Source organism: Boleophthalmus pectinirostris, unplaced genomic scaffold, assembly GCF_026225935.1.
Source record: "Boleophthalmus pectinirostris isolate CB_2022bp ecotype Guang Dong unplaced genomic scaffold, ASM2622593v1 HiC_scaffold_21, whole genome shotgun sequence".
Classification (NCBI taxonomy): Eukaryota; Metazoa; Chordata; class Actinopteri; order Gobiiformes; family Gobiidae; genus Boleophthalmus; species Boleophthalmus pectinirostris.
In genome coordinates this window covers 18,080,080-18,106,982 of record NW_026571175.1, presented here as the reverse complement: position 1 = coordinate 18,106,982, position 26,903 = coordinate 18,080,080, and the positions used below count along the sequence as shown (strand labels likewise).

The following is a 26,903-nucleotide window of genomic DNA, read 5'->3' as shown; positions in this document are numbered from 1 at the left end:
GGAGCTCAGTCACATAGGAGGAACTTAGAGTAGAGCCACTGTTGAGCAGCTGTGCCTAATGTGGTGGAACTGCAGCTGCCTTCTGGACGCCTTTCTGAGCAGGTACACTTTTGTAAGGGAGGGAGGCCTCTGTGAAAACCCGAAACAAAATGGAGGGACTATATCTCTCAGCTGGCTTGGGAACACCTCGAAATTCCCCCGGAGGAGCGAGAGGAATTGTGTGTGGTAAGGGAAGTCTGGGTAACCCTGCTTTGACTACTGCTTTTGGCTCCGGCTAAAGCAGAAAGCTTTTTAAGTTTTTCACACTGGTCAAAACCACAAATGTTTTATGATGTTTAATAAATACAATTATGACGAATGTCATGTGTAAGTCTAATAGTGTTAAGATTTATATTAATAAATAAAATTATTAATTACAATGTGTCTTACTTGAACATTTCGGTTGCATTTGAGCTGCAGTTCTCAAATATAACCACACGTGTGCGCTCCTTATCCCCTCCCTTGTCTCTATCTTCAGCAAAGGACGCACTCTACAGCCGCGCCTCGGACGCAGTGTGACCAGGAGCTACACCGTCCACATACAAGCAGCAACATCAAGAACAAACGATGACATTAATACACAGAGCACAAAAGCAGACTCTTATCTGACCACCTAAGCGCTGCCACTGCATCGCCGCTCCCCGGGTGAGTGTCTTTTTTTCTTTTGTACAAGGTGCGCTAGTACCGTTTCTGCACCGGTCCTTAGCTGGGAAAGGCGGCTCATTCTGAAGATGCAAAGCGGATTTGCAAAGTCTTTGAAATGATATTAAGTGAAAGGCAAAAGCCTCTTCATATAGCAGTTGGTCCGTCATATTAGCCACATATGTCATCACATACAGGTTGCAGCATACACTGATAGAGCATGGCACGCCATCACCAGTGCAGACAGCTTATTTAATTTTGCCGACTTGCCGGTCAGTGTGAAAAAAAAAATATATATAGTCTGCAAATGTCTTTCAGATTTACTTTATTTTACTAGCATCACATTCAGTCTTTATAATTCTGATGTCCCTCTGCGCACTTATCTAGCCCAAGCACTAGGTAGGCCTTCACATGAGGAAACCAAATCGGGTTTGGGTCACCCTCTTCAACTTAGTTTTTAACAAGCAAGTAGCACACACTCTCTAAATTTAGTTGATGAAATAGGCAATCTCTTTTTACTGTAACAGATTTTTTACCATCACAGCAGTAGCTCAAATCCATTATATTGGAAGTGAGACAACAAATTGACCTAGACTTGAGTGGAAAAAGGATAATTACATTCTATATAAGCACATGGGCCGTTTTTAAAAGGTTCACTTCCTTTTAATCATACCTTTATAGTCTATTAAGTCTACTAAGTATTTCTTTCAAAAAAAAAAAAAAAAAAAAAATTGTGACAGCTTAAGTCATAGAGTTTCTCACTACATTTAAAAAAAAAAATCTTTCTCAGAAATGATGCAGTCTTCTACACAAATGCTTAATGTTTGCATGGTTGTTGTACCACTCTAAAAAACATTTCCTTACCATTTTAGATTTAATTTTTACATCATCATTACCTATGGCATTATGTACTCACTGACATGTTTGACTTTTAGAGTGTTTTTTGGGGAGGGAAAATTGATGCCACGTGTCCAAATTTCTGCAGTATTGATGACCAAGCATCTGTCCATCCACAACAGAGTTTTTGTTTGCCTGACACTACTTATAGCTCAACTTAAACCATTCAAATGAGATTAACTGTAATTACCTGCTCCAAGTTAAAGCTGTTTCTGCTTTACAGCATGCTGTTCTCAGACTGTTCAGGCTGGTACCCCCAACATTGTCATGTAACTGATCCCGATGTTTTGTATTAATTAAAATGTTTATTGGAAAGGAACCATTTTGTCAAGATACAATAACTCAGTTTTAAGTTCCAGCTTTGTTTTGGCTGAATGTCACTGGATAGAATTACAATGTAGTCTTAATAATTATTGTACCATTTGACTCATTCTGCCATCAGTAATGTAATTATTTTGTAGAAAAATTTGACTTACTAGTTATTGCATTTGTCTATAAACTCATGATGATCTTGTGTCATACTATGAATCCTGTACCAACATTCAGATAGGCCAAGCTCCTGCTGAGGTGTGAGGGCCTGACAGATGGCTGCATGTACATTACACACCTACCACAGCTCTGAAAATGGCCATGTGTAGTCTGTTTGTTTAACATTTACCATAACAAGCTAAAAAAAATGTAAATTATGTCTTAGTGTTGACTTTGGTGAGAAAGGCATCAAAACCAGTTCACCTACCCTGAGGTCTGCGTTTAGCCTTTATGTTCTGGGCATGAACTTCAAAATTGTTTGGTGAAATTGTTCTGGCATGTTCGTCTGATGGTGTCATCCTTTGAAATGCTGCGGGCACTAAGGACAAACTTGAATGTAAGGCTTTACCCTTAAAATCTGTCTCATCTTCTGTGACCAGTCAAGAATCATCACAGAAGATAAAATTTCTATTAAATTCCTGGCAGACAATGGACCCTCTTCAAAAAAAATAAAATAAAATAAAAAGAATAAACCTGAAAAGAAAGAGGAAGTACCAACTATGATTTTTCACTTTGAGTATATTTTTTCCTGACGTCCCCTGTCCTTTCCAACAGCGCTGCTTCTACTCTTTGGCCTTCCACCAGCATCAACATGAGCAGTGTTGGTGGTCTGAACGTGGTGCGCTCCTCCAGTATCTCAGGGGCCATGTACAACCTGGAGAAGAGCCCTGGCAGCGGAGGGCCTGACACGGCATCACTATCCGGAAACAAGAAGAGGAGGTCCAGCTTGGGAGCCAAAATGGTGGCTATTGTAGGTCTGTCACAGTGGAGTAAGAGCACACAGCAGCTCAATCAACAAGGTAGGTACAGGATACTGTCTTTGGATATTAAAATGTAATTTGCTTCACTGGAGCTTATTAAAAACTAAATAAAAAGTAACATATGCATATGCCAGTAACTTCAGACACCTGTTGGATTGTAGGAAAGATTTAAAACAACACATAAGAGATATTGTTAGTTGTTACTACATCTGCTTATCTAGAATTTAAAGCAACCACATCTGTTAATTCCATTGGTATTTTGTTTGCAGCCCCAACCAAATACTGTTTAATTTTCCTAGCCCTGAGGGAGACAGCACTGTGTTTAGTGTGAAGAATAAAGTTAAAGGTACACTATGTAACTTGTCTCCTTGGAGATGTTATGCCTGCAATATTCCAAAGTAGGCATTAACCTTATAAATCTCCTTAGACAGAAGCAAGAGATGCCACCAGTTTAATAACATATTATGGAACATTACAGGCAAAGCAGTAGCATCTCCAGCATCTCAGGCTGAAAAGTTACACAGTGCCCCTTTAACTTTATCATTCCATTAGCAATCATATAAAAAAAGCTTGTTGCGAACCTGTCATGATTCATGTTTTGTGATATTGAATTCACAGATTCTCTGATTGCATCCTTTTCTGTATCCCTTTCTCTCTTTGTGGACTGAACAGTGGTTTAAAATAGTATCTGCAGTTTAAAATAGAGTCAGTTATCGACAGGAAGCACATAGTCAGACATAGGTAAACTTGAGTAAATATTGTATTATGCTTCTGATATGACTTCACTTCTTTCTTTGGCCTGGGCCGTTTAGCGTATTGCTTACATTCCTGTTGTACATGATGTTTTGTCCTTGTGTGAACTGGAGCTAACCTTTTATAGAACAGTGTGTCCATCTCCACCGATCTGCTGAGTGATTTCTCTCTGTGTAGTTTTGGTGCTTAGCTCTTAGGAAAGGTGTACTGTAACAAGTGTGTTCTGTACTTAAATGTGTAGTGTTGGTTGCCATTAGATGGAGAGAGAGGAACATAAGTCAGAGGACATCTCATAACGGTGCTTGCAAACTTGGTAAAAAAAAAAAGAAAAAAACTATTGCAATTATGTAGCTGTTTATCAGACCTGATCCCACACCAGTATTACTATTGGTAAGCCTGTCACGATAAGTACTATATTGACTTTCATTCAATATATGAAAGTTGGAACAATATTTTTGGCAGTCAGTTTTTATCGTGTTTCATTTTCTTTGCACTGCTGGTAGATTTTTGGTAATTTTTTGGCTATATGATAAGTTTTAAGATGTAAAACATTGAATGGAAAACTTCTGTGACTCATTACAGATGCAAACTGTAAATTAAGTGTTTCATTCTGCAATTTACACTTTTTAACATTTAATATTTTGCTTTTTATAGACTGCAATTGCTAGTTGTGGGCACTGTGAAGTATGCTTGAATACAATCCACAAAAACTATAGGGTACATTACAGTAGGAATTACAGCACATCTAGAGGCTACATAATCTTCGGTTAGTTTTCTAAGTTGAAGTTGAGAATAGCAACTTCACGGTCCAACAAGCTCATTCTCAAGAATACAGTGTAAGAAAGTTCTTCTGTACTTGTCATTCTGTCACCTCATGTAGCACTGCAGATTGTGTTTGAAAGTAAACCTGTGAACACACCAGCATTGTGTCCATCTGATGTGTTTCCTGCTGTCTGTAGCTTTAACTGGAGCTGCACAGAGGAGAGCAGAACAGAGATCATGATGCAAGTAGGGATGGGACAATAAACAGTAATATTATTTATCGTGAGGTTAGGGTAATAGATAGGGTAGACAATAATCATATTTGGAATATTTTACATAATCCTGATAATCGCCAACAAATATAGTTGCTACTGTATCATCAGAATGTGCAGAAAAAAGTTACTTCTTATTGATGTTTTCTTCTAGGTGGTTGTTTTCAGTTACAACAAAGAACAATTCTATAACAGTTGTTTAAAGGTGCACTGTGTAACTTTTTGGTTGGAGGCCCATCACCTTGTTTCTATGGAAATATCACTGCTCTGCTTGTATGACATTAAACTGTTTTTCCTTACAGTTATTGAATAATAGGTAATTTTATAGCTCAAAAATACCTAGAAAAACAGGCATTCTGACTGTGAGTGGGGTTGCCTCTCCACAGATCTGACCTGCAACTTGGTCTTTGGTCTCTATGAAGATATAAAGGAAATGCCATACTGTGAAGCATTCCAGACAAAGCAATCACATCTCCATAAAGAAAAGCATTTCATGGACCCTCCACCAGAAAAGTTACACATTGCACCTTTAAATATGGAACTTATTCATAATATTAAAAGTATAATTAATCATATGCATAACAGCAACATTAATAACTATCGTGATGTAATCATAATTATTTTAACCATGATAATCATGACACCAAATTTCAATATTTTACCATGCCTAGATGCAAGACACAAGCTTCTTGAACACTGTGACACACTTCTGCACCTGACCAAACCAATGAGCACCAGCTGAAGATGTTGACAATAATATTGTGGTATAAAGTGTCCTTCATAGTGTATTACAGTATGCATGTGTCAAAATGCATTATTTTTGGGGAGAAACTATAGGCAAAACAATTATTTTCTTAATTTTTTGGTCAGTTTTGGCCACTTAGTACATATGCCTGAGGAAACAATAAAATTGTCCACTTTGCACTTTTTTTTTTACTTTGAACTTGCAGCCACAGAGTTATATGGGACATTGTAACTTTCTCAGAATGCATTTTTCCTTAAAGTTGCACCTACATGCACTAGAATTTTCAATCTTGTACTTGTTTTAAGATTTGGACAAAATGTAGAAAATTATGTTTGTTATCTAATTACAATTTACATGTATTCTCCTCCGCATTCTCCCCAGCATTTTCACACATGCAGCATTGTCCATTATCTCCAGTCTTCATTTCCTTCTACTTTTTCAGAATTACCAGCTCAGTACAGTACCACTTCTGTACAGCAAAAAGTAGTTGAAAAAAATGAATCTTGCACAACTAAAGACATGTCTGGCCCTTTAGTCAGCTTAAAGGAGCACTGTGTAACTTTTATGGTGGAGGGTCTGCTACTAGCTTGTCTCTATGAAGAGGTTATTGATTTGCCTGGAATGACCCACAGTATGTGATTAAACTCATATTGCCAAGGAGACATGTACGTTGGGCCACCGTGCAAAGTTACATATCAGATCTGGGAAGAGGCTAAGCTACCCACAGTAAAAAATGCATGATTTTCAAAACCTCTAATTGAATAAATGCACAATAGATATGTTTAAAGCCATTCTGTGGAACATTCCAAATACATTTTCAGGAAGATAAGCAGATGGCAGGTGCTGCACTAGAAAAGTTACAGAGTGAACCTTTGGGGGGTGTGGCAAAATCTCCCAAACTGCAGTCACACCTGCAGGGGAGTTCATGCCAAAACAACTATATGCAGAAAAAATATTGCAATGTATTTAAATAAAGAATCTTCCGCTAGCTCACTCACTGACTTCTCTTTCCTGCTGTTCTATATAAATCCTTATAATCTAAATTAAATGATCAGCTAATATAACTAAGTGACTAAAGGCCTACAGCCCTACTGTATGCATTTGGTCAGAATACATACTGTAATATTAAAATATATGATATATTTAAGTGTAGAGCTGTTTATCCACATAATAACACACAGTGAAAAGCTAAGGTGCTGTCTACATCATATTGCCACCCAACATTGCAAGTTAGCTAATTTTGCAACAACATTGTGAGTTGATATTATGTTAGATCCATAAACATTCCCTGGACTGGTCATTGATCGATGATATTGGTTGTGGATTAGTCCATTCAAAATGTATTGAAAGACAATGACCATTTCATAGTAATTACTATTTGGTACAATCCTTTGCAGAGTCACTGCTAGAAAATAACAATACTGAACATATGTGGATCACATTTAGATATGAATTTTTGAAGTTTTCAAAAACATACTATCTATGCAATAAATCAACTTCCTTGAATTTTAATACTAAATGGACCATTTAATTTCAAATTTATTTTGTGATTTCTGCCCAAACATCACTTGAGCTATTATTTCATAGTGATATTGCTGTAAAATTGTAATAAAAAATTATTCACTTATTTTCAGTCAGACGTCTTGCCAGATATTGTCCCTGCAGAACACTCCACCATTCCAGGTACACTAATCGCTTGTCATATAAAGTAAATAGGCCAGATTAAGTGGACTCATGACGCAAACCAGTAAGCCCATTGGTAGTGATAGTCCAAAACACAATGTACAACTGAAATACTCCACTATAATTCTGCAATTGTCACTTTCCTCCACTGGTTTTGTAACAGACATATCAAGCGTATTTTGAAGCTGTCTGTGTGCTATTTATTGCTTTCTATTATTAGTTGTGTTGAAGAGAAAGCACAGCAGTATCTCAGGTCTAATGGATGACTCACTCTGGCTTTATCTCCTGAGCAGGATAATCCCATAGTGTTAAAACGAGGTCTAGCTCCTCACAGCTGTGTATGTGAGGGCACCCATATTCAACAAGGAAGTATTTGTGTATTTGTGTGTTTGAACTGTGGTGTGACCATGATGCTAGATCAACGGATATTTGGACCACAGTAGTGCCAGTTTTAGCGGAGCCAAAAATAGCACTTTAGTGAGTTGCAGTTATTGCTCTACTGGTATTTCATTTTGCATGACTCCTACTGTACACTTATTAGTTAGGGTAAGGCTGCATAGTGCATAATGTGTAAAGTTATAGAATTTTTAGTATCACTAGAAGCAGTAACAAAAAGGAGGCACTCTCTGTTTCTCACCCTGGTCTCTCACCCTGGTTTAGATTTGTTTATACTTTGGTTTAGTTTCTGTTGCTTTTGACTTTTTTATGCAGTGAAAAAATATGTGTAAATGTGTACATCAAACCTTTAATGTCAAAATGCATACTTAAAATCTCTGTCTATAAATACTTTATAAAAATAATAGTAATGTTTTATTCATATATAGTTCTTCTCCAGATGCTTGAAGCCTCTGTAGGAAGAACACAACAATGGAGTCTCCCAACCAAGTAAACAAGCCCAGTCCTGCTTAGGATCTGAGATAAAAAGAGATTGGGCACTGACGAGGTGGTATGGCCAACATACATACTTGTTGGATGTTGTACCTGTTTTTAACAAATCTTTGGCTCTTATTTAGAAATGATGCATAAATAAGTTTAGTGAAAGCAGGAGGTTGTCCTGGCACCAGAATTAGCCCATTAGATGCAGAATTCATCACAATGAAATTACCTCTGATGTGATTATGCTGTAGACTGCAGCGTTTGCCACAGTGCCTGCAGATATTTTGTTGTGCAAGGTGTAGAGGTTTCTAAGCCATTGTCTGTATAAAATTGAAGAGCATAAGATTTTTGGGCAGTACAATTGAAACGTGCACTATGTAACTTTTCTATTAGAAGGTCTGCTATCTGCTTTTGCTTATTATTGCCCAGAATCTAGGCATCTAGGCCCTAGATCAGGGGTCTCCAGCATGTAGCTCAGGAGCTACCAGTAGCTCTCCACCCCCTTCCAAGTAGCTTGCCAAGGGATTTCTGAATTGCACATATTGTGCTGAATAAGTAAAATTTGATTTATTAAATGCTTTTTACCATTGTACATGTATCACTTTGATGCCTAAATTTGTACCCTAATAAATGGATAATGGTTTGTTTTATAGGCATTTAACTGTAGCTCATCTAAGGCTTGCTGTGGCTCTTATACATACAAAATTTTTTGTGACTGCTAAAAGTGGTAGCTCTCTGGCATTTTTGTTTTGTGAAAGTAGCTCACCAGAGGAAAAAAGCTTATAGACCCCTGCCCTAGATGGTTAAACTGGATGCCATTAAGCTTATCCATCTAGCATTTATTTCCAGGTGTTTTTAGTTCCTGATGCAGAAAGATACCTTAATAGAAAAAAAACTTAATAGAATGCATTCTTAGTGGGCTTGCCTCTCCAGAGATCTGACCTGTAACTTGTCTTAGCATGACCTGTTTCCATGACTGCTAGTAGCAAAGCACAGAATGGGCATATTTTTATTACAAAATTTCGGGGCCTTTAGTTGAACAATTATAACAATACTGGTGTCTGAAATGCCATCATTATAGAAGACTTGCCATGTACTAGGTGCTATTGCATTATTGGAAGTTAAGTTATTTGGATCCACATTCCTCTTCTGAATCATTTATAAACACACACAAATCAATCCCACTGCTCTACCTTTAGTCCAAATTTAGCAAAGGCACTACTGTCGAAGATACCACAACAGATCTTTTATCTACCCCTAACACCCGTCCCTGGTTACTGTTGCTATGCTTGCCGGATTGTTGCCGTCACCGGTGCATTCGATTGGCACGTCAGCGTGTCCAGGGAGTCTAAAAACAGCTTTCTATATTACAGCATATAATGAGAGGGGCTTCATCAGTGCTGCCTTGAAATGTCAGGGATGCTCTAATGATTACACAAACACATGCCTACATGCACATCACGTGTTTTGACCTAGTATGAAATAGTCAATACCTTTATGCAAGTTATATAATTGTTTTTTTCTTTTCCATCTCTATCTTATTTTAGTTTGTATGTGCTTGCTATTGTCTCATTACTTCAAGAATTAATTGTTTGACAAAGGAAATGCAGTGCAATGCAGTAAATGCTAACTTATGTAATAATGTTAGTGTAGTCATTGAACTTGTTGCATTTACATGTTATATAAGTATGTATGGATGCACTGTAAATCCAATTGTCTCCACCATCTACACCAAGAAGGTTGTCCAATATAATGAGTATTATTAAAAGATAATTATGAACAAAGGGATTGTTGTTAGGTCCGGTTCAACAAATACAGAATAGACTTGTTTGTGATTAAGAAGTGAGAGTCATGCAAAGGCCACAGCAGTGAAGACAGAGGGGGAGAAGTCTTGTGCACCGGCCGCTGCTCTTGGTGCAATGCAGAGCAGATTGCCATGGAAACGCACAGAGGGAAAGCGCAGATGAGGAGGAGGGGAATAAATAGGATGGAGCAGATCAGCGGTGCTTCGTACTGTGTTAGATGAAGGTGGGGTGGAGGGGTGTTCATATCAAGTGCAATGACAAGATGGAGATCCACTTGAGTTGCGTTGTGTACACTCTAGTCCAGGTTTTTACCATAGCAAATTTTAGGCTTTTTCTACAGTTGATTTTATGTTTAATTTATTTGAGTCTGGGACCAGCACAATGTAGAACTGTGATACTGATAGCCCCGCAATTGTTAGTGCCAATTTCCTCCATTCTGTATTATGTTTGCATTTATTATGATAATTATTTTTATTATTTGATGCCATTTTCAAATGCAAACTTCTCACTGTAAAGGTTCACTAATTAGATAGTTATTACCCTAAAGTTTAGACAGATTTTGACATCACTGGCACATTTAAGTGAGCTATGGCTAAATCGCTGTGTCATTATTAAGTGTATTTTGAAATGATGGAAGGAGGCCGAGACTGTCGCCATGGTGCCATTTCTCAGGTGGCATTGTCTGGTCCTGATCTGATGCGGAGGTTGCCATGGCAGCAGGTGCATGGGGTCTGTCTCGATGTGATGCTACAAACACACAGACACACAGCCTGCAGGATTAAAAATAGAACGCTGCATGAGTATCGTTCTGACCCCCTGTGTCTGTCATTATTCCGTTTTGGGCTCAGCTTTTCTATACCTGCTCTTTCATACTTGTCACTTTCCCTGCTCCTATCCTATACAAACCAAAATATGCAAACAACTTTTTTTTTTAAATAATGGCTGTAGTTTTTCATTTACCTGTGTGCCTTCCTTATATATATATAGGATGTTTTATTCTTGAATGTGCTCACGGAAATGGATGTATTTAAGATAAAAGCTGACTCACTTGCACTCCACTTTGTCATATGTTTTATGCAGATAATGGGACAAAGAAGCTGCGCAGCACGATCCGGCGGAGTACAGAGACAGGTTTTGCGGTGGAGATGAGGAGCAGAGTGACGCGGCAGGGCAGCAAAGACTCAACTGACGGCAGCACCAACTCCAACAGCTCTGATGGAACGTAAGTTACCAGAGTTATACTCCCTCTCACACAGCCAATAGATTTATAAAAAAGTGTGTCTTGCTTCCAGGTTTGTCTTCCCAACCCCACGTCAAGCTCCAGACAGGCAGTTCAGTGACTTTCTGGACGGACTAGGTCCTGCTCAGATTGTGGGTCGGCAAACCCTAGCTACACCCCCCATGGGTAAGTCTTGAGCCATGGATGAAGAACAAACTTGAAAAATTAACAGAATCTTAACTAGACTACACCGTCCATTCCTATTTATTCAGATATATAAAGCAGACCTCCAAAATATTAACCTGCCTCCAATTCATTGTTAGACAAACAAAATATTAAAATAGATTTGAAGGTAACCAGAAGAATGAGCAGAACATTCTCACAAATGGTACAGACTGTTCTCAGTCTGCTTCTGTGCTCATTTATTTTTTATGATAAACATGTTGTGGAAGATGCTAAGCATCCTATGTAGTTTTTATGTGTCATTGACTTTTGGGTGCTAAATATAGAAAGTATACTTACCGTGTTTTGTTGTTGCTGCACAATCACTGTCACATTTTAAATATCAAAGGTAGAAGGACTTATTTCTACCATTTGGTATAAAGATTCATACAGATGCAATTTGATAATAAATAGAATCATTTATATTATTTATCTATCATTTTATATCTTATCTCTTTATCTTAATAAGAAGGTTTTAACTTCTAACTCTAACTTAAGTCAAATTTAAGAGGATTCATGAAGAGATATAGAGTAGTTATGTCTCCCTCTGCTGGTAGAAACCTGAATTTGACGTGCAGTTGCATTGCTGTGGAGTCTGCTGCTGAACATTAGATTAAACTAGATTAGATTAACCATTTCTGCCTCTTCACAGAGAAACGAATGTTAGACAAGCAAGGGCACATAGGCACATAAAACACTATACACATTTATATCACTACACTTCCACAATCCTAAAACAGCATCAACACCGCAGTAGCATTTTTAATACACTACAATTATTGTTTTTAGTAGAGAACTCATCATAGGAACCATGGAGATCTTATATCTATTCACCTTACAGTCTGGCACTTAGTATTGTTTACTGACAACAACCTAAACCTTTTTATGAAGGATGTGAGTAGTAGAGTTAGTTGCCATTATATTTTATATATTATAGATTATATTGCTGACCCTACTTCACCACTGTCTCCTCAAACATTTTGAGTAAAATGTGCGGGAGAATGGTAAGGAGAAACAGGGTCAGAAAAATGTATGCAAGTTTTGAATCATTGTTCTAGGGGATGTTTATGTTGGCATGGTGGACAGAGGAGGTCAACTGGAAGTAGAAGTCACTCAAGCCAGATGCCTGACCCCAAAACCGGGCTCCAAGAATTTACCAGGTAACAAGACTTTGTGAATCACTGAGTTTCCAAACAGACATTACAATTACAGTCGTTTTGTCTCTGCAGCAACCTATGTGAAAGTGTATCTTTTGGAAAATGGCATGTGTTTGGCCAAGAAGAAAACCAAAGTAGTAAAGAGAAACCTGGATCCCACATATCAGCAGACTCTGCTGTTTGATGAAAGTCCTCAGGGCAAAGTTGTGCAGGTAGTAGTTACATCTGTATTACATTCATCATGTATTTTCTTGTTTTGACAAAGATATTATTTGGTTCCCAGGTAATAGTGTGGGGGGATTATGGGCGTATGGACCACAAGTGCTTCATGGGAATGGCTCAGATCCTCCTGGAGGACTTGGACCTGTCTGCCACTGTCAGTGGCTGGTATAAGCTGTTCCCTACCTCCTCTCTGGCAGACCCCAACATCGGCCCCCTGACCAGACGCCTCTCTCAGTCATCTCTAGAGAGTGCCACCAGCCCCACCTGCCCCTAGACTCTGACACACACTTGTGATGTGCTGGGCCCTGCAAAGGCAGATGCACACTCCACATTCAAGTACTGCCATTCAGAACTGTACATTTAGATGTGCTCATAGCCTCACACATACACACACACACACACACACACTCTGTCTGACTTTGATTAGCCTCTCCTGCAGGTGGACACACTGAATTAGAAGATGTAGCATTGACATTTCACCATCTCGAACAAGGACTCACCTGGTGCCATGTCAGCCATTAGGAGTTTTCAGATCTCATCCCAGGGCCATCCTGATGCCAATTTATAGACTCTATGCCAAACTAAGAAATCTTTATTTTTTAAAACCAAAGCAATTGTCATTGTTGTTACTCTTATTATTGTAGATGAGTAGTAGTATAAAATGGATATGTAGCAAAGTCAGTGACTTAGATGTAATGCAAAAAAGACAAAGCATCCTAAACCCATGAGCTGAAAATAACAGGCAGAACATGACCATGGCTTAAATATTGATCCACATAATGATTATTATGTGAAGTAGCGACATGCTCTGCTATTGTATTATTTCTCACCACAGAGTGGATATACTCTCTATTTGTGTTGCTGTATGTACCAGCTGAATTTTGCATGTTTGCTTGATTCCCTCTTAGAGACATTTGTTAAAAGTATCAGTGCTTTATATATTTTTTAGCTCGCTATACCAGTGTCAAAAGAGTATAGTGCCACTTTCTTTTGCTGTTGTGACTCTTATGAGGGGAGATAATGAGAAGATGACAGAAATATCCAATGCATTGTCACATGCAAGATAGTGGAGATAGTTGTACAGTGCAAAGGACCAAGGCCTTCTCTAGCAGCCTGTCTGGAGGGTTTGAGCCTCTGATAGATGTGAAGATCTTGTACACCAATGGCATTATCTTTTTTGCACTTTACATGTCATGACAGGAAAGTATTAGACAGAATAACCAGAAGATATGCACACAGCTTCAACCAACTAAAACCTTTAAGTCTCTTTGGAAAATAATTTCCATTTTACTGACTTCTTGTCAGTGTGAACTGGCCAGCAGGGTGTCAACATAACATAAGTTTAGGTTTAATTTTGTGCCATTTTCTTTCAAACCATTTAGGGATTTAAAAAAGGCACTTTTACCCAAATCTGTTTTATTGATTATAACTGCTGCAGATAATTTTCAGTAACATTGTAATTATAGAATATTTAAGGTATAGTCTATGTTGATGACTATACAAAGGTGTCAAGAGTCATTAAAGTATTCATTATGACTTTATTGAGAAAATTTGAAACCACTTTCTATGTTTATAATTCACAGAGAAACAGTTGGCATTGAGTTCAATGTATATAAAATACATACATTTTGTTCAAGGGCAACCTATTTTTTCTATTTTTTTTTTTTTTTGCTTTTCAATTACAAGAGCAGAATAACATCTGTTTCTGTGTTTTTTTTGTTTTTTTTTTTACAATAAGGGATAACTCAGACCAAAATATCCCACTTAACACATTTTGATCAAAGGGAATAATCTCTGATAATCTTGAATTTTTGGGAGGATCTTGGCTGTCATTTGGAACCTCCCATTCTACAAATAAATATATATTGTATATATAAGTCTCAAGGTCTATGGTCTAAATATATATCGATCAATTCCTTGCTGGCTATGTAATGTTTTAGTGTCTTTATATTAAATAAATGTATGTATATTTTGTGAGCAGCTGGCATGACATTTAAATTTATGTATACATTTGATTCAAAATGTTTCTTGCAAGTGGCAACATTGAAGGAACATGCTAATTTTAAAGGGACTTTAGCATAAGGGAAACTGTTGGCTTGTTTTACATCCCTGTTGGATGCTGAATGTTTTGTCTCAATATTTAAAGAACAAATATATTCAGACTTATCTTGGGGTGTATACAGTTTGCCCCTTTTGTTGTATATTGTAGCCCAAAATATCCAGAACTATTTGTGTAAAGGAAGCAATGCTTTCTGAAAGACGTCATTTGTTACATTTGATGTGACAAATCTGAATGGTTTGACTTGGGAACCAAAAGGAGAGCTGTACTTTTTCTTCTTTTCTAAAGTGTGTTGTGCTTTTCATTAAGAGCTGCATGTAATATACTGAACTGCAAGAGTCAGGAAGAGAATAATGAGAACTGAATATAGGGCTTTGATCTAATGCTTCTTAGTCTAAACTGTGTTTCTTTATTAGAGGTGTCTAAACTATAAAGATGTCCATTGACCGGATTCTCATCTGGCCCCTTAGCCACCATATAATTTAAGATCACCTATGACTTACTATATATGAGTCTATGTCTCTCTACATTCCACTTTCTTAAGGTTTCTTTATGCCGTCCCACGACCACAGAGAAGTAGATTGTGAATGGACATCTGAATTAAATGTGAAGGAATGTGTTTTTAGTAGTGGGAAGCCCTCAATCAAAAAATCTGGACATCCCTTGTAAACTATTCAGTTGTGACTTACCATTGTTTAGCTATAGCACACTACTTTTAGCAAACTTACTATTTCCTGTGTTTACTGACTGTGTTTTCTCAGTTATATCAGCATGTCTTGACATCTTCCCAATCACAGTTGTAGGTGGCAATTTATGTAAAATGGTTGAAAATGGTGAGTTTGCTGCATTGTGGTTTGAGCTTTGGTTTAACACTTGATACACACCAACTTTGGCTGCAATGTAAGAAAGTTGGACTGTGCAGAACATGGTGATGTACTCTGATGACGGGTCTTTTGTTGCAAAATAGCAACTTGTGGCAGGAAGAAGCATCTCTCTTAAATGCTAAGGATACTTGGAATGTAAACTGCTTGCTTACTTACTGTATATGAAACTCAAATTGTGCAAAAACTATTGTTGAATTTCTCAGTTTTATTTTTGTACAAGGAAAGAGCTATTTAGAGTGCTGATGGTTTGAGCACAGCGAGATTGGCAAATCTCTTGCAAAACTGAGGGCTTTTTCAGTTTACAATGGCCTTATTTTGTGTGGACATTGTTTTAATATTGTAGCACACAACTGAAGGTTCTGACCAATATATTTTGCTTGAAATATTGTATGAACTTATATAAATATATTTGTGTACATAGTTTTATGAATGTATTTACAAATCTGTCTACAAGGACTGAGTCTGAGTTTTGTCTTATGGTTTGCTACTGTCTCTTTGAAAACTTTCAGGGGGCTGTCCTGCACTGGAACAGGCTGACCCTGTACTGTACACTTACTGTCTATAATATTGTTTATTTTTATCACTGTCTAAAACTAGCTTAACTTCTGTTTTGCAAACAGTTATTTGATTTATTTACATTTGCATCAGAAAGCTTGCATTTCCCTACCCTAACCATACTTATTCATGATAAAAATAGGTTCCATTTTAAATATTTTTAGTTCAATATTTTTTAAGATTATATGATGATGAGTATAACATGTTACAATGGCCATGTGGTTACTGGAATTTCTACAGATGCAAATTAACTTTTTCAAAAATGCTGTATCATATGGTAGCATCCTCCTAGCCTTCCATGCTCTGATTTATTTATGGTGGCAATAAGCCTTGGCTGTAGCCTCTCACTGTAGGTTAGTATTGACCTGTCCCTTACTCTGTAGCTGAGGGCACGGCCACTCTTTACAAATCCAATCAGCTCCGACCTTCGACAGGCACAAATTTGAATTGAATATTTGCCTTTCAGATCAATGTAGCAATTTTGAAACTAGATCAAAATGGTCCCCAGTTATTTGTTGCTTTGTGAAATCATGAGCTATTGTAAATGTCTTAAAATGTTATGTGTGATATCAGCACAAACTGCAGGCAGCCAAGTCTTCTCTAAAGACTGATATCTTAAAAGAAACCAGCCAAGCACAAAGAAAATTCTCATCAAATGTTGAAAGCAAAAATGATTAAAGGTAGGCACAGAGTATCCTGGTGTTGTAAGAATACTAGTACATGTAGTTGTCTTACTAATTGGCTTATTCCTTCCATTAAAAGTCTTTATAATGTGTTTTTAATGGCAAAGCAGACTGATGCAAGTGGGTTGTTTATGGTATAAGGAAACAGGAAGCTGTAATTTTCTACCTGTGCTTTGTAAATGTTTTCTATGTGCAGTATTTGATAATGTAAAACTGGTATTTTGTGGTTTGTACGCTGCCAAATTGATTACTTAAGGTGCACGTAGTTTTTTAAGAAAATGGAATTAAACAATGAAAAAAATTTGGGGATTCAAAAGCCTGTATTTGCATGCCCTTGGACATCTGGACACAATGTCAATAAAGTTTATCAACCACCAATGCAGTTCTGTGTTGTATTTTTTTTCTGTGTAATTAAATGTTAAGTAACAATAGTGACAGTGTGTTATAAAACAGTCAAAAAAAGAAAATAAATATTGCATTTTTTAATATTTTTCACTAATACAGTTATGCCACTAATGTACTCAAGTGAAAGTGAGAGAGAATTAAAAATAAACCTTGAAACAATGTAAGCAAAAATATCCAGTGATGCCAGTTTTTGTCATGAAGTACAAGGAAACATACATTCATTGTGATATGTACTACATGTCTTAAACTATAGCATACACTTGTAATTTAAGCATTATTGCCCAAATATCTAGACTTTTTGACTTGACCCAAGAACATAAGAAATTGTCTATGGGCTTGATTCATTTGCAGCAATAAATAAGCAATTATTTTTTAAATTAAAGTATGAAATAATATTAACCAGAAAACACTATCAATAAAAAAACTCTAAACACTATCAATAAAAAGTGAAACATTCAAACAGAAATCTCCAAAAACAATAATAGCATCACAAGTTTACGCCGTACACATTCAAGATATGGTCAGTGTTGGTCTCGACAAGAAAAGACATTCAGAAAACCAGATTGCAGAGACACAGTCAGACTGGTATTTACATTCATGCAATTCACAGAAAGACCTCATTTATGCATCTGCCCTGTTTGAGCTATACACACATTCAACAGGGCAAGAGGTCATTTTACACAGGTAGATTTTACATTTTCAACAACGCGCCCGGCCCTTTATGGAAGCAGCACAGTGACTGAACTGTGTGAGCGGTTATGGTCAGAGGTAAAGAGCTGCAATGCAAAATGTCCTTATACTAATCTCTTATAAATTAGAAATATTTGTGAGTACTGCAAAACCAGGACACAGCTAGTCCTCTTTGGTCATGCCAAATTCACTACTAGATAATAAGTGAAGATAATAACTTTAGCAAGCCCTTTTAGATCCTATATAGAATGCAATATGTGGATCTACAGGTAAATCTAAATAAATAATAGTAATCATAGCATGGTAATTTTAGAATATTTATAATTCGTTAATAACTATAATAAATTACATGATGATTCATGGATTTTGCCTTAACCTAGCTTAGCATTGTCTATTATATAAGTGCTTTATACACATAAGACTAAATAAAAAAGGAAAGTTAAGTATAAAGTATTGCTTATGAAAAACACTTGCTACAGCAAAAATTATGGTGTAATGCTGCATAGACAGATTCATGCAAAGCACAAAGCAAAAAACTTATGACCCAACAACATGCAGTAAAAACATTCAACAAATGATATATATATATATATATATATATATATATATATATATATATATATATATATATATATATATATATATATATATATATATATATATATATATATATATATATATATATATATATATATATGCATCATTTCATAAAGAAAAACAACTTTGCACTTCAGGCACGCACAGGGTTAAGCTAGGCTAGGCTGCACCAATTTTCCATTCAAGTTCATTTGTATGCATACATAAATTGACAAATCACAACAAAGCAAATGTTGCTTGATCAATGTGCAAAAATACAGTGTGATGTCTGAACTAATTTTCTTCATTTGAAAAAAGAAAGCAAAAAAAATAAAAAATCAAAGGCAAGCACTGAATCCTGCAGTACATAGCAGACAATATTGACAGACCAGAAATGCAGAACCATGAGGTTGAAAAGGTTGATTGGAGGAGGTAGGAGAGGTTACCCCACCTCTGGCACTGCTCCTCTGGTTATGTCCAATGGTGAGTCTCGCCCATAGATTCACACAGTTAATTTATCCACCTGCTGTGATGTCACTTCCTGGTTTGTATGACGCCACTTCCTGATGCGAGCAGATCATTTCCATACATGTGCAGTCATGTGTGCCGAGCTTGGAGCTGCAGAACCTTCCATGTGTTGACTGTTGTAGCTCATCATATTATTAGAGTGGTATGCGTTCAGACCCGCCATGTGCTGAGTGATCTAAAATATAACATGAAATATAACATGGTTATAAGTCATAGCTCATCTATAAGTCCACTAAACACTAGATATGTAGATTTGATAATAATTTCTTACTACTGGTCTGGTGATGTTTAGAGTAAATCAAAATGCTCCACAGAATTACTTATTTGTACAGCTTCCCCTGTTTATTATTTGTGCATAACTATGTCTCAATATAAAATCCATCCAATAAATGTACTACCGTAATAATGCAGGTCATTGTAAAACCCCTCCAGCTAAAAGAGTGGATTGTACCTGTGCAATGTTCCACTGCAGCTGCTGAGCCTGTTGTCCGTACATCTGCTGCTGTCCTAACACTGCGCTCTGAGGCTGAGCTCCCATCATGCCACACTGCTGCTGTGGCACCATGCTGGGGGTCATCCCGCTCATGTACGCAGCAGGAGCCGAGTTCGACTGAGGCAGGACCCCCTGAGCCCCTACAAGGCCATGCTGCTGAGGCCCTATTAGGCTGTTCTGGACTAGCCCCATGTTGGGCTGAGCTGCCAACATGCTACTCTGCTGTTGCCCCATCAGAGGCATTTGTGACGTCATCATCCCTCCTGGCATGGCCGCATGCTGGACCAACGAATGGTACGAGCCAAAGGTCTGGGCTGTGTATCCCATCTGGTTCATGTACAAGCCTTCAGAGCCGTGACAGAAAGAGGGACAACAGTTTACAAAAGATGTCTTCGCATTAGAGGACTGTGTCTTGCTAAATGAATTTCAACTATCGTAATAAAACCAACACAGGTGCTACACCAATGACATTAAATTAAAGCTAACAAAAACAGAAGAAGGAAACAGGAACATTCTAGGTTTGTCCATGTCTTTGTTTAAGATATCTTCTTACGCTCTCTCTTACACATTTGCTGAAAATGTGATTCATATCACATTGTTTTATAATCCAACATGAATAGTTTATCTTGCACACTTCAACCCAACAAACAAACAAACAAACAAACACTGTTGGCTGAAGTAACTCTGAACTCCTCACCATGAGTAGCCATGCTGTTGGCATGCACAGAGGGAGTTGATGCGTATAAGGAGAGAATGGAGTCCTTGGAGAGTTTCTTGACCTCTTCTTTCTTTGGAGCTGGATCTAAAAACAGACTGAGGTTTTCAGGCACTGATGCAGTCACTCGGCTGTGTGGCAGAGAGCTGGTGACGGGCTGGAGAGAGAAGAGGGTGTAAAGAGCTTCTGATATGTTGCAAGTGATCTGAAAATAGAACAATTATTTAAGCCACAATAGTTGTCCTTACAGTGGTTTTAGCGGAAGAGGACGATGGCAAAGAGTTGAAGAGATCTAACCCTGTGTGGTTTAAGGCTGGGCTCTCAAAACTGTCTGAAACAGGCATCTGACCATTTGACAGAGAGGGACTTGGAGTGTCTGAAACACAGATTATATCGTTTAATACATCTTCTCTATCTATACATTACTACGAATAATAATATGGTATGTTAAAAAGATTACCTAATCCAAGCAGATCTGTCACTGCCTGGGAATCAGTTTTTGGGCTGGTGTCTTTTTTCTTTCACATAAATAATTTAAATAGTTATAATTTAATACAAATAAGTTTAATAATAAATATATATATATATCTTTGAATGCGTCATCATGGACTTACCAATTTCATCTTCTCAAAAACCACTGGCTCCTTTGGTATATTGTCACAGCTCTTTTCTTTCTGTGAAGTATAATTATTATAATTGTAATGTATAATTGTGTTCTGTACATATGAGACATCAACACCAGATAGTATCACCCAGATGCAATTATCTGATCTGTGTAATGGTAACTTACTTTACGCCTTTGATAAAATCCATATATGTTGAAATTGTTGTTGTTTTGTTTACTAACTTGACATCAATGTTATGAATGAAGTGCTTTCAAGTTACTGTACCTCACTAAATAATTTAAAAGAAAAAATAACAGAGAAGACCTTTTTTTTTCATGTGGATTGCACACAATTACAATATACCAGATCAAACCTTTTCATTTTAACAGTTAAACATTAAATCCTTATCAAATTCTAGTCTTCCGTCTCCCAACATCAAACTGGGCTCTTTAAATGTCACACGATCACCACATACTGGGGGTTTATAAAATATGTAATCTGTTGTGGCCTTACCCTGAGCATCTGTATATCGATGACTTTATCCATGTACTTCTTCTTTTCGTACTTGTCTCTTATAAATATCTCAGCTGACTGGTCTGTCTCTGGGCGCTGGAAGCACTCGGGAAGGAAAGCCTCATAGAGACGTTTGGCCTTGGCATTTCCCATCTCCTGAACACACTGCAATGATAGATGGCCTTGTTTTTAAAGGTGCTATATTACACAAAATTTACTCTTGTGAGCTTCAGGCCATGTTATAATGTTGTTACCTCATCAAAAACATAGCTGGAGTTGTGTTTTGTTTCACATTTGTTTGAGTAACCCTTTATTATTAGTTTGTCTACAGTTCCAAAGCTCAAAATGCTCTGTTCTATCTTGTGATGTCATCTAGTGGTAGTTTTCAGTTTAACAGCTCCTTTTACCCTTAGTTCAGTAGAGATTGACAATTTCAGATCTAAAATTATCCAAATGATTCTGGTGTATGGATTTTAAAAACACAGTGGAGCACTTCCTGTATTACCACATGACATCATAAGATGGAACAGAGTGTTTCCTGTTTTTAGAGAAGAAGGGTTTGTGGGTTAAACATGTGTGAATGAAACAAAACACAACTCCAGTCCAGGTAAGTTTTTGATGAGTAAACAACATTATGACATAGATCAGAAAATAATATAAAATGGGCCCTTTGAAATTAGTTGTGAAGTTTCTGATGACATTATTATGAAAGCGGTGAAAGTGTATTCATGTTAGCTTAATTGTGGCGACTCACCTGAACCTGTTCTTCTGTCCACTGGTCCAGATTGACAGACTTGACTTTGGAGATGTGAACTCCCAGGTTTCGATGGATCCCAGCACATCTGATACACACAAACACACCCAGGTTCCAAGACGCCCATCGCGGTCCTAAAGAAAAGAGAAAAAAACAAAACGAAAAATTAATAAATAATTAGCAGTACAGAACACATTCAGTGTATTCTCATTTAGATGCTATGTAGTGTGTGAATGTGGGTCGTTTGTAGATTTTTAAAGTCAATTTCCTTAGAGAATGTGGATATTAGATAAGAGATTAATGAGGTGGTATGGCAAAACAAATTTTTATATTAGTATATTTCCATCAGAAGACACGACAATACAAAAAAATGCTTACTTATTACAGGAAGAAATAGCTGATCAATACAGTTAGAGTATATTTACTCCAATGTTTGAACAAAAACAATGTTTAACTTTTTTGCAAGATTTTGGGAAAACATTTGAAGACATCAAACCATTGCTGAAACCTTTATGACTTCCCAAAGCCAATCACACGCACTGGGGCACCACCAGTCTCTACCGCTTGGCTAATCTTGCACAGAGACAGTAGACCTTGCTTTGACTTTGTCCCTGCTGCCCCCTAGAGGGACGCAAAGCACAACATTATAAAAAGCCATTAATACTTTCTAACATAGAGGAAAGAAAATAAAGAAGTTAGCGATCAATAAGACTAATGGTAGTTACTGTAGATTACTGAGTTCTTACAATCTCATAAACAATGTCATACACACTCACACTCAATTATTCTCTCTAAATGTTGACACTCTCCACAAAGTTCCCTTCTTGTGAAATGTCTTCTGCCTTCACTTCCTCTTTCACTTCAACTTTGGGCCTACTTTCCAAGTCTTTAATTAAGATGGCAGCTATAACCTGATATATTTTGGGTTACCTCAAACTTACTTTTTGGTTTCACCATGAAAATAACAGTTCAGAATATTGCTACTGCTGACCACAAACATATCTCTACACGATTTGATGTGTTTCATTAATTATTACTTCAGTGACTAAGTACTAGCCCCATAAATAATTAAAACGCTTATGTATGTTTCTGGAAAATGAAATCCAAAGTGTGAACAGAGCAGAGCAAAGTAGTTGGTTACTGAGCATCTGAGGTAACCTAAAAAAGAAACCAATTTTCTCATAGGAAAGCATGGGCTATACTTACAGTATCTCAACATCAAGTAGGAGAACCTACAAGAAGGTGACCTGAATAATATATATAGACACAATGCACTGTTATGTAATCATACTCTTCATAATTACATGTATTTTTACTTTTTTTTTAAGACTTTAGTTAAACAATTGTTATAAAGACTGATTGAACAGAAGGTGCATGGTGTTCATTAACCTATTTCTCACAAGGATAAATACTCTGGCCCGTGTTAATCTCAAAGCTCATGCCATATGCAAGAGCTTACCCTCAAGTAAAATGGCATGTTCATATTCAGCCATCTTGGTCCACAGTGACTCAATGAGCAGATGGACCTTCCTCATTATTTAGAATGTGACCAACAGTATGTTCGGCACAAAGTGAAGTGGCTCTGTGCTCCTGCAGGCTGTGACTCATGCTAAACGAGACTGCATGATACAGGAGAACATGCATTATGAGAAAATAATATGATATTTGATATGTATATGGCATCAGTGTATATCTGTGGCGTGGCATTATTCATTTATGAAGGAATGCAAGGCTCATGACAAATAGTAATTACTTTGTAAATGTGCTTTATTGCCAACACTAAATTTAACACAACTTATATTCACATAACACATTTGGTATTAATGGTATAATTACAAATTTACAGTGTTGTGCTATAGCCCCTGATGGTGAGGTCCTGCTCTGGTCACAGGTGCCCTGGGGCAGGCAGGCTCTGATGATGGTAGGTCCATCATCACAGGTGAAGTGAAAAGCTCAGAAAACAGACGTACACAAATACATGAACTGGGAAAGGTGGATTTGAATAGCCTTCTACTACCTCATAAAATAGTTCTTGCCAAAGAGAGCCTGCCTCTCTATAACAATGTCTCTTGACACAATGTCAATTGATAGTGACACGTTGTGTACTCATCACTATGCAGCTAAGCCTATAGGGACCTGCTGCTCCTCTGACAGCCCTCGACAGGAGTCGAGACCGACTGAGGTTTTGGTGTAGCCAGGTGATGTCTCCATAGCAACCACAGCACATAAACACAATTACAACGATGGGAAATACAGGAGGGGATGCTATTATTGCAGTGTGTACACATGCACAGCCAGACGATGCTAAAAGTAAATATGGATACACCTGCTACACTTCCCATTTCACAAATGTCAATAAACAGCATATGCTACAATAGTAAAGCTTTATATATATAACTGCAATGTTAGGCCTATATATTATATTATCCATTGCATAACAAGTAATACAAAATATGATGGCATTATAATGGGAAAATTAAATAGGTCTCAAAAGTCTTAAACTGTTCAACAATTCAAACAAACAAATGCTATCTTGCAATGTAAAATCATACAAAGAATCAGCATTCTGTATTGATACTAGATTTATACCTGACATAAATATAAAGTAGTTAGGCTAGTAGTAGAAGTGGTGAGGAGTACCCTGTGCACTGTGGAGCATACATGTGCATCGAGGCTATTTTCTTCTCTTAGCCACTTAATCCCATCTGCAGTGATTAGACCTGGCTGCAGCACTCAACCTCCATCTGCTGAACCATAGGGACTAAATGAGAAGTATGAAAACAGGAAGATAACAGTCTGAGATCAAATTTCACTGTAGCACTGTCAAAAAGAGCAACTCCATCAGACGTTGCATCCTGTTTTTAAAGCCTTAAGTGCTTCTTCTATAGGCCTCTAATGTGGCAGGTGTACCTATTTGTCTTGGGAGTCTATATATAACTAGTTTACTAAATACGTTACCATTACTTTAGATAATAGCCTAATATTACATTCAAGTATTTGAGTTTTCTACATCATGTTCAGGTTTATCAAGTTTATACAACTTTAATCACACATTGTTCTTGGCACCTATTGAAACGCACTGTAATAGAAGACAGGATACACATCTGGGCACAAAACAATGGGCAACTAAACATAACAGGCTAAAAGGTCTCATAATATAGTTTACTTTAAGAGATGTTATTAGTTTACGTTCTAATGTAGCTGAATATTTTGGCAGCAAATGAGCAAATATTGTAATTTCCATGAGCAAATCACTTGCGGGCTGTACCGATTGTTTGACTCTAAACAGCAGTAGTGTTTATACTGTACAGTAGTGGCCTAAAGCAGAACAGGTTCTTCCAAGAGCTGATGGTAACAGATCAATGTCATAGACCTTCAAAACAGGAAAAATAGTTAAAGCTTTAGATTACAGCTATTTTCAAAAAGCCCTGCAGTGTTATAGAAAGACCAGCATTTGCTGACCTTTGCCATGGACCTACCCATAGGCCACCCACAAGATCTGGATTTATTGGCCTATAAGTACATTTTGTCCACCAGTCTAAACAGGTGCCTGTGACTGTTTCACACTGGGGCAGCAGCACTATCTGTAGGCTCACTGTAACTCATACACTAACGCATAGAGTTTAAAAATTTTGCCAATGAATGAACTCGTGGGTTCTTGCTACTGGAGCTTGGCAGGTGTAGCTATGACACGAGCCGCGTACTCATTATTGGTTGAGAGACATCAGCCTACGTGTTAATTTTGTGCGTAGGCTATAGCTGGACTGAGAAATGAACGATCAGTGTGATGGACACATTGGGCAGACAGATAGTCCATCCATACTACAGCAACATTACAGCATTATATAAACGAGCTTTACCTTTGGATTCGCAGTCCGCGCAGAATTTATTCTCCTCCAGCGCCAGGAGTGAGTTGAGGACAGATTGGTATCGGTCAATGTCTTTCACAGATTTTCCCGTCATTATCACGAGTCGTCCGTCTCCACCTCTCGAGTCGGCTATCACAAATCTGTAGTTTCTCAAAAATGAAGCAGAGAGCCGCAGCGGTGCGTTTTGTTCCTCTTCCCCTCGCCACAAAGCGGTGCGCGTTTCTCAGATCAAGATGGGACGAGCGCATATACTGTATATGGACGAGCGCCTCCAACCAACGCGGGTATGGGTCTTCTGAGTCAGGTGTATCGTGAAAAGTGATTTAAAATGTCGACTTTTAACGGCGTATTCCGGTGTGTTGTACTGACTCCAGCCTCTCTCTGGCCCCCTCAAGACCCACTCATCGTGCCTCCATCTCAATGAGTCACCAAATTATGACTGGTAGCCTTTGTGAAACAGCCTTGCTACTAAAACTAAAATATATAATAACAAAAATTATATATTTAATTTGTAAGTGTCTGTTTACAAATAATCAGCTAATTATTTAAGTAGATAACAGGATTATTTTTTACTTATATGTGCTGTAACACCTTGCTATACCACTAGAAGTCGCACAAGCGTCAATAAGAGCGCAGACGAAGGTCAAACAGATATTGTTTTGAAGAGGAGATTGTTTCTTATCCGCCTAAGAAAAAGGCAATAATATTATGAGATCCGTAAATAATGTGTAAATTATAACGTGATCAAATAGATAATTCGCAGAAAATAGCATTGCCACTTTACCGCGTGTTTCGTGAAAAATGTTGTTTTGTTTTTTTAATTCAAAATACGTTTGTGTTTTTTTGTACTCGTGCAGCATATCCAGAGCACATCTAAACCCTTTCAAAACAAACTTTGTGGCTGCTATTCATGGACTTCAGAATGATGAAAAAATTAACAATTTAAACAAAATATATCTTTTGAATGGGATAAAGTTCTCAAAATATTGCA

The 26,903-nt window shown here is 37.4% G+C and overlaps 2 protein-coding genes across 4 annotated transcripts; one reads left to right on the top strand and one right to left on the bottom strand.

The window, feature by feature from the left end:
- The first annotated feature begins 552 nt into the window (after positions 1 to 552).
- Positions 553 to 12,975, top strand: rims3 (regulating synaptic membrane exocytosis 3). Its single transcript, XM_020932667.2, has 7 exons — positions 553 to 684; positions 2,662 to 2,906; positions 10,844 to 10,985; positions 11,056 to 11,168; positions 12,263 to 12,364; positions 12,434 to 12,573; positions 12,645 to 12,975. Exons 2-7 carry the CDS (start codon positions 2,699 to 2,701, stop codon positions 12,855 to 12,857), a joined length of 918 nt encoding a protein of 305 aa, XP_020788326.1. The 5' UTR covers positions 553 to 684; positions 2,662 to 2,698; the 3' UTR covers positions 12,858 to 12,975.
- A 5,586-nt stretch (positions 12,976 to 18,561) lies between these two features.
- On the bottom strand, positions 18,562 to 26,342 carry smap2 (small ArfGAP2). Of its 3 annotated transcripts, none has more exons than XM_055157062.1 (10): positions 25,904 to 26,342; positions 24,684 to 24,804; positions 22,044 to 22,177; positions 21,290 to 21,454; positions 20,786 to 20,845; positions 20,632 to 20,689; positions 20,420 to 20,547; positions 20,154 to 20,328; positions 19,415 to 19,800; positions 18,562 to 19,138 (listed from the first exon to the last, which is right to left on the bottom strand). In XM_055157062.1, the coding sequence occupies exons 2-10, from the start codon at positions 24,700 to 24,702 to the stop codon at positions 19,013 to 19,015; spliced, it is 1,251 nt and encodes a 416-aa protein (XP_055013037.1). In that variant the 5' UTR covers positions 24,703 to 24,804; positions 25,904 to 26,342; the 3' UTR covers positions 18,562 to 19,012. The 3 variants fall into 3 exon arrangements, with proteins under 3 accessions (XP_055013037.1, XP_055013038.1, XP_020788461.1); XM_055157063.1 differs by having other exon boundaries at positions 24,684 to 24,787; XM_020932802.2 differs by lacking the exon at positions 24,684 to 24,804 and having other exon boundaries at positions 25,904 to 26,341.
- Between the last annotated feature and the right edge of the window lie 561 nt (positions 26,343 to 26,903).